This window comes from Monodelphis domestica, chromosome 3, assembly GCF_027887165.1.
Source record: "Monodelphis domestica isolate mMonDom1 chromosome 3, mMonDom1.pri, whole genome shotgun sequence".
NCBI classification, from domain to species: domain Eukaryota; kingdom Metazoa; phylum Chordata; class Mammalia; order Didelphimorphia; family Didelphidae; genus Monodelphis; species Monodelphis domestica.
The window spans coordinates 278,996,048-279,012,233 of NC_077229.1; the positions used below are offsets into that span (position 1 = coordinate 278,996,048).

The following is a 16,186-nucleotide window of genomic DNA, read 5'->3' on the forward strand; positions in this document are numbered from 1 at the left end:
TAGTTAAATTTATTTGTATGATAACTAAACTTATTAAAACAGAATCATAGCATTAAGATATGAAACAAAGGACCCATAGATGTGATTCAAGTCTGTGGTTTTATGAAAACTGCCGGTTATAAAGAAATTCCAGGGCCTTAAGTGCAAGCACATCACTTATTCCTATAATCAATACTTGCCCTATACTAGGGAACTTCAGCATACATACTTATATTCTCTCAAATCTCCCAACCTTCTAATTCCTCAGTTTGCTCATTTCCCTTTGCTTACTCCTCCACTCTACCACAGCTGTACACAAAAATAGATGGTCAGATCCTTGGGCATGCCATCATACAAAAGTGTTCTATATCCATGCCCATGAACTCTAAAATTCCTTTATCTTTCATAATTTGGCTCTGTCTTACAACTCCTGTTCTTTGACTATATCATGACCTTCAACCCCTCTATCCCTCAGTTCTTTCCCAGACGATCACTTCTACCCTCCTCTCCCTTCTCCAACTTGACTCTTTAGTGAATCAATTCAACTATACACTGTTCTGTTTCCTCTAGTCCCTTGCCTCTTTATCCTGATGACAATCTTGCCCATTCCAACCCAACCTTGGATTACTCCCTTCATTGACACTCATGTATTGCTGAATAAAGTTGAAAGTTAATTAAAATCATGAAACCATGCTGATGGGGTCCACTTCAAGTCTGTTATAAAAAAAGAAAATTCTTAACATCTGTCTTAAAATTAATACTAGATATCAGTTCTAAGGCAGAAGAACAGTAAGGACTAAGCAACTGGAGTTAAGTGACTTGCCCATGGTCATACAGCTAGGAAATGTCTGAGGCTAGATTTAACCCCAGGTCCTTCCTATCTCCAGGCCTGGCACTCCATCCACTGCACTACCCAGCTGCCTCTGTTATATAATTTTAACTGGGATCTTACTAAAACAACGCAATCTTTATATTTCCCCCAATCATTCACTGTCTCATTCACCATAGTAGCTTTTCTAAACCTTTTCATGCTACCTTAAACCTCTCAAGTCTCTCCCTCCCCATACATTTTCAGCTAAGAATCATGACTCAATCTTTACTGAAAAAAATTGGGGTCATTCACAGAGAGTTCCTTTTGCTCCCTTGTTCCTCATCTTATATCACTCAAATGCCTTCTGGGACCATCTCCTCCTTTACTTATTTAACATTAAGAAGTGTACTTGCCAAGATAAACCTCTCTACATGCACAAATAATTCCAGTCTATACTATCTTCTCCAGCAGAATGTCCCCTCCATCTTTCCTACTCTCACTAATTCCTCCTTTCTACTGGCTGCTTCATTGCTTACAAATGAGCCCAAGTCACTTGATTCATCTTATCTTCCTTGGCTATCACCCTCTAGCTTTGATTAAACTCCTTGGAAAGGCTATCTACAATAAGTGCTTCTCAATCTCTTCAGTCTGGCTTCTGATCTCATTATTCAACTTAAATTATTCTCTCCGACTTGGTCACTCAGTGGCCAAATCTAATGGTGTTTTCTCAACCCTCATCTTTCTTAACTTCTCTGCAGTTTTTAGTCACCCTCCTCTTAATCCTCTCTTCTCTCTTAGCTTTCATGACAATGCTCTCTCACATGGTTCTCCATCTACCTCTCCTCTATATACTTTCTGCTTCCTTTCTGGATTTCCATTCATGTTACAATGGCTAACCACAGCAGTCCTCAAAGACTGTGTTCTGTGTTCTCTTCTCCCTCTGTACTTTTTTGTTTGATGATCTCAGCAGCTCCCAAGATTCAATGATCATATCTATACAGTGACTCAGCTATTTTTGTCCAGTTCTAACCTCTTTCCCAACCTCCAGTCTAGTATCTCCAATTGATTGTTAGACATCTGGAACTGGATGCCCCATAGATATATTTTTTTTAACCCTTACCTTCTGTCTTGGAACCAATACTAAGCTAGGCAACTGGTGTTAACTGACTTGCCCAGGCACACAACTAGGAAGTTTCAGTAGGCAAATCTGAACTCAGCTCCTCCCATTTCTAGGCCTGGTTCTTTATCCACTGAGTCACCCAGCTGCCTCATCCCAATGACATCTTAAACTCTACATGTTCAAAACTAAACTCATTATCTTTTCTCCTAGTCAACCGGGCTCTCAAACTAGGTATTCTTCCCAACTCCTCATTCTCACCTTCTAAATTCAATCAGTTGTCAAGTTCTGTTGTTTCTGCCTTCATAATATTTCTCATATATTCTTCCTTTTCTCCTCTGACAATTCCACAAACATGTAGCAAGCCCCCATTATCTCAAGCCTGGATCACTGCAATAGCTTTCTGGTTGTTCTTGAGTCTTGTCCCACTCCAATTCATCTTCCATTCAGTGATCTTCCTAAAAATGATCCCACCATATCACTATCCCTACTCAACAAATTCCAGTGTCTCACTATTACTTCCAGGATTAAATATACAATCTGTCATTTACAACCTTCCATAACCTGACCCCTTCTGGTTTTCCAGTCTTCTTATACCTTACCATTCTTACTCTCCTCCATATACTCTATAAGAGAGTGACACTGGCATCCTCCAGAGCATTTTCACTGACTGCCCTCCAGGGCTGGAACTCTCTCCCTCCCTAGCTCTACTTCCTAACTTCCTTGGCTTCCTTTCAGCTCACTCAAAGTCTTACCTACTATAAGAAGCTTTTTGCATTCCTCCTTAATCTTAGAGCCTTCCCTCACAATGCATCTTGTCAGTGTATTTTTATACCTAGATGTTTGCATGTTGTCTCTACCATTAGATTGTGTGCTCCTTGAGAGCAGGGGCTGTTTTTCTGCCTTTCTTTATGTTCCCAGTGCTTAGAACAGTGCCCAGTACACATAGTAGGCACTCAATAAATGCTAGCTGACTAACTGGCTTGCAAATTCAGTTTAATAACAATACAACTATAAAATAATGACATACATAGCTTTGCAAAAGATAGCAGCTGCTTCTGGCTATCTGCTATCAGTGCATGATTTTTAAACCTCTGAGGTATGAAGAGAGAAAACCAAGTAAAATCAAGAAAAGAAAGTAGTTATTTCTACTGGTAATCAAAACCTGCCTTCCTATAGATCTTGCATTGTCAATGACTATTACTCTCTCTGGGGCTTATTATCAATATTCTACTCCAGACTTTACAGAAGTAGCCAAAAGTAGTGAAAGCAGATAATGGGATTTGGCTCAAAGAATCCCACTTAGCACAGGTATTGTATGTAAAAAGAGGATCATAGAAAGCAAGCAAAGGGAATGGAGAAACTAGGTGGTTCAGTAGATAGAGAGCCAGGCCTGAAGATGGGAGGTTCTGAGTTAAAATTTGATCTTAAGACACTTCCTAGTTATGTGACCCTAGGCAAGTCATTTAATCCCAAATGCCTAGTTCTTACCACTCTTCTTCCTTGGAAATGAAACTTAGCATGGATTATAAGATATAAAGTAAGAGTATAAAAAATGAAGGGGGGAGTAGGAGAAATTACTACAGCAAGTATTAGCAATATGCATCAATTTAAAGTACTACAACTGTCAGATTTCATTTGAAGGGAATCTAAGACATGCCTTAGTCACAATTTCATAACAGATAGGAGAAAAAAGATCAAATCGGAACTGAGGGGACTTTGTGTATGGAGTTTGGCCAAGACACTTCTAAGAAGCAAAATTGTCAGTGATAGGATTAGTCATTAGCATATTTCTACATAAAACCAAAACCTGTGATATGCAAATGTCTTGTGATATAAAGTAAAAATATACTCCCAGATCCTGAAATGACCATGGAGACTAACTAGCTGCTTAAACTATTACATGAATCAAAATTTGAACAAGCTATAAATAATATCATTTATTCTTTTGGTCCTATGCATATTTTTATTGCTTTTCTAAAATGGTGTTTTTCCCACATTTCAATAGATGACTATGTTAATGTCAAGATAAGAAGCATATATTAATTTACTTTTAAAACCCTTATCTTCTGTCCTAGAACCCGACAAGACTGGTACTGTGCTAAGCATTGGGATTTGTATTAAAAAAAAAGAGGTAAAAAAAAAGTCATGCCTTTAGTTTAAGTTTAGCAAAATAGCTCCTATGTAGGTACTCAGCAAACATAAATGATGATAGGTGTATCATTTCATACTTCATACTCTCATCCAAAGTAGTCCAAGACCCTTAAAAGCAATACATCATGTAATCCTTATATTCTTTGTGAGAGATAACATGTACCCCTAAATAGCAGAAAGAGAATCTGAAGTTGTGACTTCGGAACTCTTCCCCCTATCAGTCATCAACTTAAGAAAGCAGTTAATCTGATAGTTTAAAAATATCAACTAATATAAATTTCAAAAATGTGGTTCATTTAAGAAGTACAGCCTACAATGGATTGATACTGGCCTATTTAATCTAGCACTGCAAAGAAGTGGATATTGAAAAAGGCTTGACAGGATCCAAAGACATGCATTTTTGGTACTGATTCCTTATTACAAGATCAAGGACAAATTGCCACTTCTCTGATTGGGTAAAAAGAAGGTATTAGCAATTTGTTCTATCTACTTCATGTGGTTGCTGTGAAGATCAGGCAAGAAAATGTATATGAAACCCTATAAAAGTTTATGGAATTATTATTTGATACCTTAATATTTAACATAAAAATAATCATAGGTTTTCAGACCATCTTTTCCTCAAGGCATATTCTAAAATTACTTTTCAAAATGTCGTTATAGAAGAAATCTATTGCAAATTCAATTTATACAACTAAGTCACAAATGTATGAAAAAAATTCCCCAAAGTTCCCTTTTATTTGTCTAATTAATAAAGCTGAATGGAAATAAATTTTGCCAAACAGATAAGATTTTAAAGCATGCATTCTCTGAGTCCCACAAATAGGGAAATTCTGTATTATACCGCAATGATAATAAGGGAAGAGAGACAAGTTGGATGAGGAAGAGTATAGGTGGTAACACAGTTAGTGGCTCTCTTTACTTTTCTCCTCTCCCTTGCTCCCCAGATAACCACTGATCACATACTGTCTAAAATTCTTCAATCCATCTTATTGATTGTTTTTACCTTTTATCAAAACCTCAATAGAAACTAAAATCACATCAACAAACAATTATTAAACATCTCCTATATGCCAGGCATTGGGAATACAAATACCACAAACAGAATAATCTACTAAAAATGAGATTAAATTACTTCTGATAGAAAATCATAATAGGTTATTTAAGTAATTTACATTGGTATGACTGAGTCCTGACCTTCCAAATAAATAATTATTTGCATTTTAAAAGAACAGATGCTAATCTATATGAATCTTTCTCTGGTAAGTCTTCATGAGAATATTTTGAGCTGGCTGAGACACTTCTTAAACTTGTCTATGGAGAAGTAAAATACACTGAACTTCTCCACTCCACTCCCATTATTTACCTTCCAAAGTGGCTTTACACTTCCAACTACAACTGGGGGGAAAAAAACCCCGAAAAGTCACCAAAGTAGGTATTGAATTGTTTGTCGATTGATTTGGGGGGAAGCATCACTGATGAAAGAGGAACCTGCAAATGTCAGAAATCCTACAGTTATGTCCTAAATAAAAAGGTCTCCTGTAAAAAAGAAAGTTCACATTTGGGTTGAAAATGTGAGAAGTTTCAGCAAAAAGTGCATGCTTTTTTTCTAATAGTATGTGAACACCTGAAATAATCTGTAATAAAACTTTCAACTAAAGTTCAAATACTCCTGTCACCCAATGTTACAAGATAGCTTCTATTTACAAATTTTTCTTTCACTAAAGACTTAAATTTACATGATATAAATAAAAACTAACTAACACATAAAGGTTTGCTGTCAAATATAAATGTGTGCATTTTGGGAGAAAGAAAAAGCTACATCTGCTTTTAAAAGTATGAGCTGGAAGGAAAAAAGTCTAGCTGGAAACAAAACAATGAACAGAAGGCCTTTGGGTCTAATTAGGATCTGCCTCCTAACATAATAGAGGGTGTAGCTTGGTCTGTTATCAAGTTTATAGCTACAGGCATCGATAATACAACCCCATATTCAATGTAATTACAGCCCACAGGCCAGATTCTAGTGAAGTATTTCAAAGGATTTAACCATTTACTTATTTCTAGAACATAGGTAATATAAGGAAGCTCATTGTCACAATGATCACAGTTGTTCTGATTTTTTTTCAAAGAAGTGAGTAATAATGCTTTTTCTCTACTCATCTGAGAAGCAAACACAAATAAAAGATGCTGTAACTAAACATTTTTGTGTTTCAGATCTGAGGTTCATGTAAAAAGTACTGAAGTACATTTGCAATTAGAAAAAATATAATGATGATAATGCACAAAGACAATTGTCATTCTCGGTCACCCAGGGACTACCACTACCACTATCACTAGTAGAAGGGAGAGGAAGGGTGGGAAGGAGGAGGCTATTTGGCCCTGTAACTTTCCAAGTCCTGAAGAACTCTCCTACTTGATTAGATTCAAAGTTAGCCTTCTTTTTCAGATCAATTAATATTCCTTCTCCATTTTTTATTAAACTTTGCCCAAAGAAATTTTAAAAGGCAAATTTTGACTAATATAATGCAGGTCCATGATGAATCTGGGAATATAAATATAGCAAATTAAAAGTCTTAATGAATAACAGGGTAAATCATAGAACACTTGAACTTTTTTTTTACTTTAGTGCCTACTATTCAAGTATAAATGTCTAGATGGAGTCCTCTTTTAAAATAGAGTACTTAAAATTCTAAAGTTTAAACTTCAATAGTTTTTTACTTTGTAAGTAAAGAAAAACTTTTAAATGCTAATGAACCACAGATAAAAATCCAAACGACCCCCATAACTGCAGTTAAGAAAGGGTTTCTCTTTGTTGAAAACTTATTTTGTAATTAAGATTTTTTTTTTACTAGGGGACTCATAATCTAAGTTACTATGCTATATAGGACATTAACAGAGATGAAATGGGATAGCAATTCTTACTTATCATCTAAAATAGTACATAGGAAAATAGCAGAGATCATAAGATTTCTCATTTGCAGTTTTATATGGATTTAGATATATGCAAAAACCTATTAAAATAACTAATCATTCAATAATTATGAAATTGTTCACACAAAAAGTTAAAATATGGACTTCTTTTACAGGATGTAGTAAAATTAATAGACCAATAATGATGACAAATTTATGTCATAAGGTTTAAAGCTGATAAGATTTAAATGTTAGAGGGCATTTAGTCCAGTCCTCTCTCTTTGAGAAAACTGAGGCCCCAAAGTTAAGTGACTTAATTTAAGTGAGAGGCAGGTTTTGAATCTGGGTCCTCTGACTCCATATCCAGCCAGAACTCTTTCTCTACTCTGCCGCAATGCCTCTCTCTTTTTTTATTCTGGTCTAATTTTATATGTTCACTTAGACCAAAATTCAACATTTGCCAAATGAGGCAGAGGATTACTTCCTTAGTAGTAGTTAATGGCAAACTGATTAATTACAATAATTCTGGGTATAAAAATTATCTGGCTCAACCTTTCATAACAGAAGAAAAATTTCTTTGGAGAAAATGCTTCTATAAATATCACAAACTAATATTAAAGCTATTTAAAAATACATGTTTTAAACAAATCATTAACCTTATAAGTTTCAAATAGCAGCAAAATATATTTGGTATTAATTAGAGCAAGTCCATTAAATACACATTTTTATATCTTGAAGTATCAGTTATATGTCTATGAAGAAAAAAGGACTTTTTAATAAAAATTATTTTAAACTGGTTTTATTAATTATTTCAACCCATCATCAACTTCATATTTTGTTTCTGTAGTGGATTAAGGGATCCTTGTACTTCCTACCACAAAACCCAAAGCCAGAGCCAGTTCCCTAATTCTGTCAGCATATGGCTTCTCTTCAAAGATTGAAGGCAATGAGGAATCATGTGCTCCAAATCAGGATGCTGGCCCTGTTTTTGGCTTGAGATCTTTGGAGCTCCTGCCATGGGACACAGTCATGACGGTGAAATATAAACAACTGACTGTGCTTCAGTGAATAAATTTTTTAGTCTTGATTAGGTTTTAAGCGAATGAGATACCTAAAAGGTATTTGTCTGGAAAGAAAAGAATCAGAGTTAAAACAAGTGAAGCTGAAAAACTTCTTCAATGAATATTTTCAAGTCCATTTTCATAGGTCTCTCTGTGGACCTTTGTTTAGTACTGGATAAATAGTATATAAAACTGGAACAGTTATTTAACTAGGACAGCTAGAACAGACATTTACTATTATCCCATCTCCCAGTGACATGAAAGATAAGCCTGTAAAATCACATACCTCTATCTTCAGCCTATATATACAGAACTACTCCTGTCAGTGGCGTGGAAAGTGCTATATTTCAGTGCAAATAGGAGCTACAGTGAAGATGTGATGGGGGTATGGTGCTAAATCTTTTCAGATGCACTGTACAGGATTTCCTTCCTAGGGTTATAAAGCTGGAGTAATGCCTAGATGATCCAAGATCACAAATACTGTGACAAAATAAACAGTGAAACCACTTTTTTTTCTTGGACTGGCACCGTAACAATCCAGTAGAGTTAAAAATGTTAGGATGTCTCTGAGGGAAGCAGATATCAAAAAATCGACAAGGTCTACATCCTTGAAATTCATACTTTAAATGAGTAAAAATTGAAATTACATGCTCCCATTCATCCTCAATAGAACATTTTCATTTCAATCAACTCATAAAACTTTCTGTAAGTACAATGTCTCGGAAGAGGGACAAATGGGCATCTACATTTAACAGCAGAGTTTAGGCAGTTAAAATAACTTGTTTTTTAAAGAAGCTTGCAAAGTTGGAGGACAATAAAAGTATCAGTCTGTGACCTCTAATTTATCAAGTAATCTGATCAACAGTGGAATTTGGTGTCACACCGCTTGATGAGGTCTAGCCAGTAATAAGGCTAGAAAGCCTATGTTTATAATTAAGTAATAACCATTGAGGTTCGAGGTACAGGGCATTTCCTGGGGATTAATGACTAGCTGGAAGAGTTGATGGCCTAAGGCAACGCCTTGGGCCATTAACCCCAGCCGGCCATTAATCCCCAGGAAATGCCCAAGACCTCAATCGTTATAGCTGTTTTAATAAATACAGAAGGGAAAAAGTTTAATATCAGCTTTCCATTTAAACTAAAAAAAAATCTATTCCATATTTATGATGCTAAGGCTTAATACAGAGTCCCATAGGAGTTACTCTTTTAAAAGGTTTCCTTTCAAGTTTTTAATCTTGCTTAAAAATGGAAAGAAAAAAGGATGTGGAAGAATGTGATTCTAACATGAATGAAAACTTGGGCTTCATGTTTAATTGGTGTGCCATTTAAAAAACAAACAACACTTCAATAGGTTTCATCTGAATTGATCATTTTTGAAAGAATGATGATATGGACACAAAAATCTATAATCTCTACTGGACCCTTAAACTTAACATTGGAATTATCTTACAATCTTCAAGAGAAAATGTAAGAGTTAGTACACGATTTCATAGATCCAGGTTTTAACAGGTTAATAAATAAGTGGGGAAAAAATTCAGAGAGACACATGCATGTCTAGTGAAACAAAATGCTACTTCCTAGTCTGACATGACCCCAAGGGATATTAAAAAAGACAGAAAGCTGTCTTGTTGGACCACTACTGTCCCAAGTAAGCAGACTTTTTAGTAAATATGCTTAAGCTTCACACTTTCATCTGTTCAGTTAACATTCTAAACTACTATATTTAAAATAAGTTACTGTTTTACCATGAGACAAAAGGCTTATTACAACTTTTTTTAAGAGAACAAACTACAGTACTTAAAAAGATTTCCCCATTCTTCTTAATATCACAAATGAACCATCCATACTAAAAACACAAAGATACACACAGCCTACGGGTCATGTGTATTTTAGAGAACCTCCATGTTTATATTACCATTCACAGCCCCCTTTCTCATTTGGCCTTGAGGCTTGCTGATTAGCTGGTAAACTGTTTGAAAGGGTCAGTTTGTCCAGAACTGGAATTTCCACTTTGGAAAGAGCACAGAGGTACCTTACATCTGTTCATTAAGTGGCCTGACTTACAGTTGAAATTCCTATTTTTTTCTTGATGATAAGTGGGCAAAAATTCTGAAATGTTTCTCCAATAGTGGGGGAAAGGGCAAGAGTGGGAGAACAGTAATCTAAATTCCATTACATTTTTGAAAAGACAACTTTCTCCAAACTCAAGAGCAAAGGCAAAATCTAGAAAGTAAACATAAATTTAAAGTACTCGAGGTTTATTTGTTTTCTCCCCACCCCACCAGGAGTAAAGAGACAGGAAGTCTTCCTTCTTTGACTATCAATGATCTCTTTCTCCCATGCATTATTATAGCACTTACAATCTACTCTACTCATTGCCCATTTATCACTGAGTCAAAGAACTCAACTTCTGGCACAGGCCTTGGAAATCATTTAGTCCAGCTTCATCATTTTACAGATGAATAGATCAAGGCCCCTCCCCCCCCTTAAGTGACTTGTCTGAGTTTAGACTGCAAATTGGTGACAGGACCAGGACTGGCACCCAAGCCTCTCATTAGGGGCTCCTTCCACTAGGTTTTGTATGTGATCACCTATGTATATATATAAAATGTATGCACATATGGGGGTGTTTATGTCTAGTTTCCCCAATTTCTTTTTAGAATCTTCATAGTGCCTGGCACAGTGCTCTACAACTCTAGGCACATAATAAATATTTGTTAATTAGCCTGTAACTGCAGTCAGTTCTTCAACTTAAACAAGTTGAGTTTAATTTACTCAACTACAAGCCATTTAGGGCTCGGAATTAGATGTTGCAATATATTGTAGCACCATAGTCCATGTAACAATGTCAATGTATTCCTGAAGCTAAATGCTTTACTAAAACAAAAAACAAAAAGCCTCCGGGAACTGTGATTGGAGTTTTTAATAATTTATAATGATGAATACTTTTTCTCCTAACTTCAAAAGTTATCAAGGCTATATAATGGAATTTTTTAATGGTCATTCTATTTACCAGAAGTAATTAAAAAAAAAAACCGGTTCGTTTACACATCATGCCCATACATCATAGACACACAAAACTTCTCTAACTTAAATGGCTTTACATAACTCTTTAGAGGCTGCAGTAGTTCAGCTAATCCTATTGTTCTTGGCACACAGAAGTTTTAAAAAGCTACTGCTCAGCAGTGATTTGCCTGCCTCTCACACCACCGGGTTAAAAGTAATTTTCCCTTCAATCTCGAAGAAAGCCTAACTTGAATGGGCACTTGAAACGATTCAACGCACTTCACTTTCTATTAAAAAAAAAATGGCCCCAAAGCACAAACCTGCCTTAGCACAAAAAGTTAGTCCCGAAGTGGCACCAGAAAACATTACATGCATAGAGTTTGGTTTTGGTTACCTGGGTGGGGGAAACAATAGCAGGTGAAACTACTGTGGGAGAATTGGTGCTTCGGTGCCCATTGACTTCGGGAAGAAGAGGCAGGGGGTCGTGTTTCACCGAAACCACCACCACCGCCGCCGCGTCTACGGGCTCCGAGGGGCGGATGCACAGTCTTTTGGGGGAAGAGGGACCGCAGACTTCACCCGGCCCAAACACTGCTTCGTACAGGGCCCGCTTGGGTGCAGCCTCCGCTTTCACGTCGGCCACCACCTGGCTCTCTTTGGGAAGAATGTAAGTGTTCCCCAGCGAAGGCGGCTGGGGGCGGTGGTGATGGTGGGGGGTGGAGGGGTGGTGATGGTGGTGGTGGTGGCGAGCTCCCCCGTTCAGAGCTTCGGCGTAGCAGCCCTGCGGGGCGGGGGGTCCCAGCTTGGTGCCTATGCCCGCGATGCTGTTGAGGGTGGCGATGGAGACGGCGCCGATGCAGTGGTTGGTATACGTTTTGGACAGCTTGGCTGCCTTGGAGAGCATCTGCATCCTGGTGCCAAGTAAGTTCTTGCCGATGGCTTTGTTCTCGTACCAGGTCACATCGCCCTCGTTGCAATGGTCCCGGGGCCTCTGGAAGAAAGCCTTGCAGAGTGGGTTGCGCTTGGACAGGTACTTAACAAAACTGGCATAAGGACAGAACTCCGTGCCCGTCTCGTACATGCGGGGCAGATTCTCCTCGTCGCTGCTCTCCGCCCGCTTCTTGCTCCAGGACGACGAGCGGGACTTGTGATAGGGCCCCAGGGACTTGAAGTAGACGAACTTGCGGCCGTCTTCGTCCATGGCCAGTCCAAAAGAGTCCTCCTCCAGCTCGCGCTGGTTCTCCCGGCCCCGGGTGCAGAAGTACATGCACGTCTCGAACCAGACCTTGTTGAGCAGCCCGAAGGGGGTGTTGGTGCTGAAGACACTGGAGGTGTACAGCTTGCGCAGGTCAGCCCGGGTGATGGCTTGCTTCTGGACCACCGGCCCCGCGCCCTGCTCCTCTAACTTGCGGATCACCGCGGCCAGGGTCAGGTTGGCGCTGCGCAGCTCGGGATCCTTGGTGAGGTCCAGGGTGCGGCAGTAGGGGGGCTCATTGAGGTAGCGGTTCAGGGAGCTGCGGATGCTGATGAGCGACGACTTACTGTAGAGCTGCCCGCTCTTGGAGCGGGCCTCGGCGTAGAAGGAGCGCAGCACCCGGCACAGCGCCCCCTTGTCCATGGTCTCGAAGTCCGGGCTCTGCGACTTCTCGCTCAGGTACTCCCGGAAGATGCGCACCGCATAGCGGGTGGCCAAGCGAGTGTTTTCGCTGAGCCGGGCCCGCTCGGGGCGCTGCAGCAGGTCCGGGTCCAGCTCCGGGTCCTCGGCCGGCCCGCTGCGGGGCGCCAGCAGCAGCGGCTCCGACTCAGGGTCCAGCTCCGTACTCTGGTCCATATGGATCATATGGACCGGCTCGGGCTCCAGCTCCTCCCCGGCAGAGTATTCGGGCTCCAGGGGTTCGTCCCAGTCCAGACCCATCTCCTCTTCCTCCTCCTCTTCCTCCTCTTCCTCCTCCTCCAGTCCCCCACCTCCGTCCTCCTCCTCCTCCTCCTCCTCCTCCTCGTCCCCCGTTATCTGCACCTCCTGGATCTCGTCGTCGTCGTCGTCCTCCTCCTCCTCGCCCGCGCTGCAGTAGTGCGGGTGGCTTGGTCGGCTGCTGCCCCCGCCGCTGCCGCCGCGCTCTCCCTCGCCCCGCTCCCCATTGTTCTCGGCGGCGGCGGCGGCGGCGCTGGCGCTGGCGCTGCTGCTGGGGCTGGTGTTACAGTCCCCGCTGCCAGGCATTCTCGCCATATTGCCGTCTCTCTGCCAGTCCTCGGGCAGGGCGCATGCGCTATATTGGACCGCAGCGCTGAGAGCTTTTGTGTTTAATGACCTTCAGCTACCGGGAGGCAAAGCCGGGCTCTTAAAGGGGCCGTACTCCAATTGTCAGCACCAGCCGCGCCGCGGCGGGGCAGAGGCAGGCAGGATGGAGGGAGGGTGCAAAGTTGGGAGGATACGTCGGACCGAGAGTAGAGTAAAGAGGAGTAAATGCACCTTACATTCCCCCCACCCTCAACACATACACACATACACACAAACACACACACACCTAGAAGAAAAGTTTTAAGGGGGAAAAATTGGGGGGGGGGTAGGGGGAGGGGAGGTTGGTGGGAGAAGAAACACGCCCAACTTACCCTCTGGCAGTAGAGTGGCAGTCCGGGCCCGAGAGGGCGGACGGGCGAGAGGGATGGCCTCACTTCTCTATGTAATGCCCAAGGAGCGGCGCCCCTTCCCCCGCCCCCTCATCGCCCCCCGGGAGCTCGGGGTGGGGGACGGCGGCGGCGGCTGCGACGGCGGCTGCGGGCGGCGGCGGCGGCTGTGGCTACGGCGGCCTGGCTCACGGGGGCTGCCAGGAGCTTCCCGGGCCGCCCGGAGCGGAGTAGAGCAGGTAGGTAATGAGGAGGGTGGAGGAGGGAGAGAAGAAGAGCCCCGCACCCCTCCCCGCCCGCGGCCAGGGCGCAGCCGGCAAGACTTGGGAGAGGGACTGGGCTGGCGGCGGCGGCTTCTCCCCCACCTACTCGCTGGCGGCGAGGCGAGGCGAGGCGCGGGGGCCCGGGGCCAGCGCGCGGCTCCCAGCTCACTTTCCGAATCTCGCTAAGGAGCGAAACACGCCCTGCCTCAGCCTTGTCCCTTTGGACTCCTCTGACAGCCACTTTTAAGTTGTCGTGAAGGGCCTGGGGCGCTCCCCGCAGGTCTGGGGCAAGTCCGCGCCCGTCCAGCGGGAGGAAGGAGGGAGAAAGAAAGAGAGAGAAAGGGAGGGGCATGAGGAGAGGTGCACGCTCGGCAGGGGGGAGGGAGCATTAGAGACCCCCAGGACCCCTCCGGGCAGCCTGGCCCCCTTCCTTCACTCCCCCATTCCTCCCTCCTCTGAGAGTGACACTCTACCCGGGGCAAGTGGTTCCTCCAGATCGGAGCAGTTGCCATCCCAATCTCCATCCATCTCCCCATCCTCATCCCCACCTCTGCTAAGCAGAGAAAGTGAACTGAGATCAGGGAAAGCAGTTTCCGCCTAGCAGTCTCTAGGGCTTCAAGGTTTGTATTTATCTGCAATTGACTAGGGCGCTAAATAATCGGGGAGTGTAAAAGCTCCCGGAGACCCAGCGCAAGCCAGGAATTACCCATCAAGTCAAGTCAACAAGCTTTTATTAAGCACTTAACTGTGTGCTAGGCGTTGTAGATAGCAAAGAATGGCAAAACTACAGCCCCTGCCCTCAGGATGCTCACATTCTAATTAGGAGATGCATGCAAACAACTACGTATATATAAGATATGTTCAGAATAAATTGGTGGTCATCTTATTGAGAAGACCCTAGCATTAAGAGCTAGGAGGGGGAGGGGACGGGTTCTTGCAAAGGTGGGACTTTAGATGAAACTTTAAGGAAGCCGAGAAAGCCCAGAGGGTAAGACTGGTGAGGAGAGCATTTCAGGCTTAGAGAACTGTCAGAGGAAAAACCACTGAGTTGGGAAATAGCACCATTTCTACCCAAACCCACACCCCTTACACACCTAGCCTCCTAGGGTAAGAGGGTGGGGTCAAGTGGCAACTAGCCAGAGACTCTTTCGCCCTAGCTCTCGCCTCAGTTCTTGACAGATAATCCCTAAAAGTAGGTGACCACCAGTCCTTAACTTTGGTCTTCTTTGATGTAGAAGAACAGGTATGTTCTATGGGACCATGGACACGTGTATCATTACACAAATTGTCCTTTTATTCCACCAGTATTCATTGCTATCTCCAGAGTAGAGAGGAGGTGGAAACTGGGTTCAGAACAGGTTCAAGCTGTAGGATCCGTTTGGTCCAGGTCTCTTATCTTTCCAGCCATTCAAGTTTATTGTACATCAACCAAGATTTGAATCCGTATCAAACTGTCATTTCACCAAGAACCTGCATTCAATTCTGTCGCTACTCCCCACCTCCATTTCTCTCCACCCCTAACAGAACACAATAGAACACTTTATATAATTGTATCCATCATTGAAAGGTTACAGGTACACACACACACACACACAGACACACACACACAGTGTCGATATTTGTTTGCTATACTGGAAAGTTTACTTTTTGCCTGCTCTACGTTCATTCTGAGTTTTGCTGCTGCTTTTTTTTTTTTTTTAATTTTTTGGTGGACCAGGGGAGAGCGGAGGGAAAATCCTTCCAGGTGGTAAGCGAGTTAAAGCAAGTCCTTTTTCTTGCGTCCCCGCCCCTTCCCCCGCCCCTATTGTCTTCGGGGGTTAGTGAGAAGAACAATCCTCCCACTAAGTATTCGGAGAGAGCCATCCCGGAAGGCGGTGAGTGAGTGAGCCCCTAGGGTTAGAAGGCAGTGCGGGTAGTTAGCTCCCACAGATATTTAGGTGAAGGAAGAAAGGCGGCTAGCCTTTAACACCACTACGCCTCCCCCCTATATCCACCCCCTCTATCCTCCGCCCCTTGGAAATATGTAGAAAGGCGTGTTAGCTTCCCAGAGCCCAGGACAGTCCATGGCTACATTGCGCGCTCTCGCTCGCACACACACACGCACGCACACACACACATACAAGTAAAAACTGGGGAAGCTTGAGCTATTTATGGGAATCACTATAGAAGAGACCCTTCCGGAGCTCTGGAAATCCTGCCTCATTGACTAGAGATGCTCTCAAGTTCTCTGCTGTCCCAACCTCTCTGTATGGTTCAAAAGGTC

General features: G+C 42.3%; 1 protein-coding gene across 4 annotated transcripts in view; it reads right to left on the reverse strand.

Annotated features, from left to right (window-relative positions):
* KCTD1 (potassium channel tetramerization domain containing 1) overlaps positions 1-16,186 on the reverse strand; it is a 249,920-nt gene that overhangs the window by 107,369 nt on the left and 126,365 nt on the right. The window contains exon 1 of one of the 4 annotated variants that reach the window (XM_007487579.3): positions 13,646-13,784. The exons of 1 other annotated variant lie outside the window; for it this stretch is intronic. Coding sequence is in view for 2 of the 3 variants with exons in the window: in XM_016431646.2 (XP_016287132.1) it covers positions 11,430-13,262 (1,833 nt within the window). In the remaining variant the exon portion in view is untranslated. Of the gene's footprint in view, positions 1-11,429; positions 13,545-13,645; positions 13,785-16,186 lie in introns of those variants that run through there. 2 more of the 4 variants (XM_016431646.2, XM_056823834.1) reach the window with 2 other exon arrangements.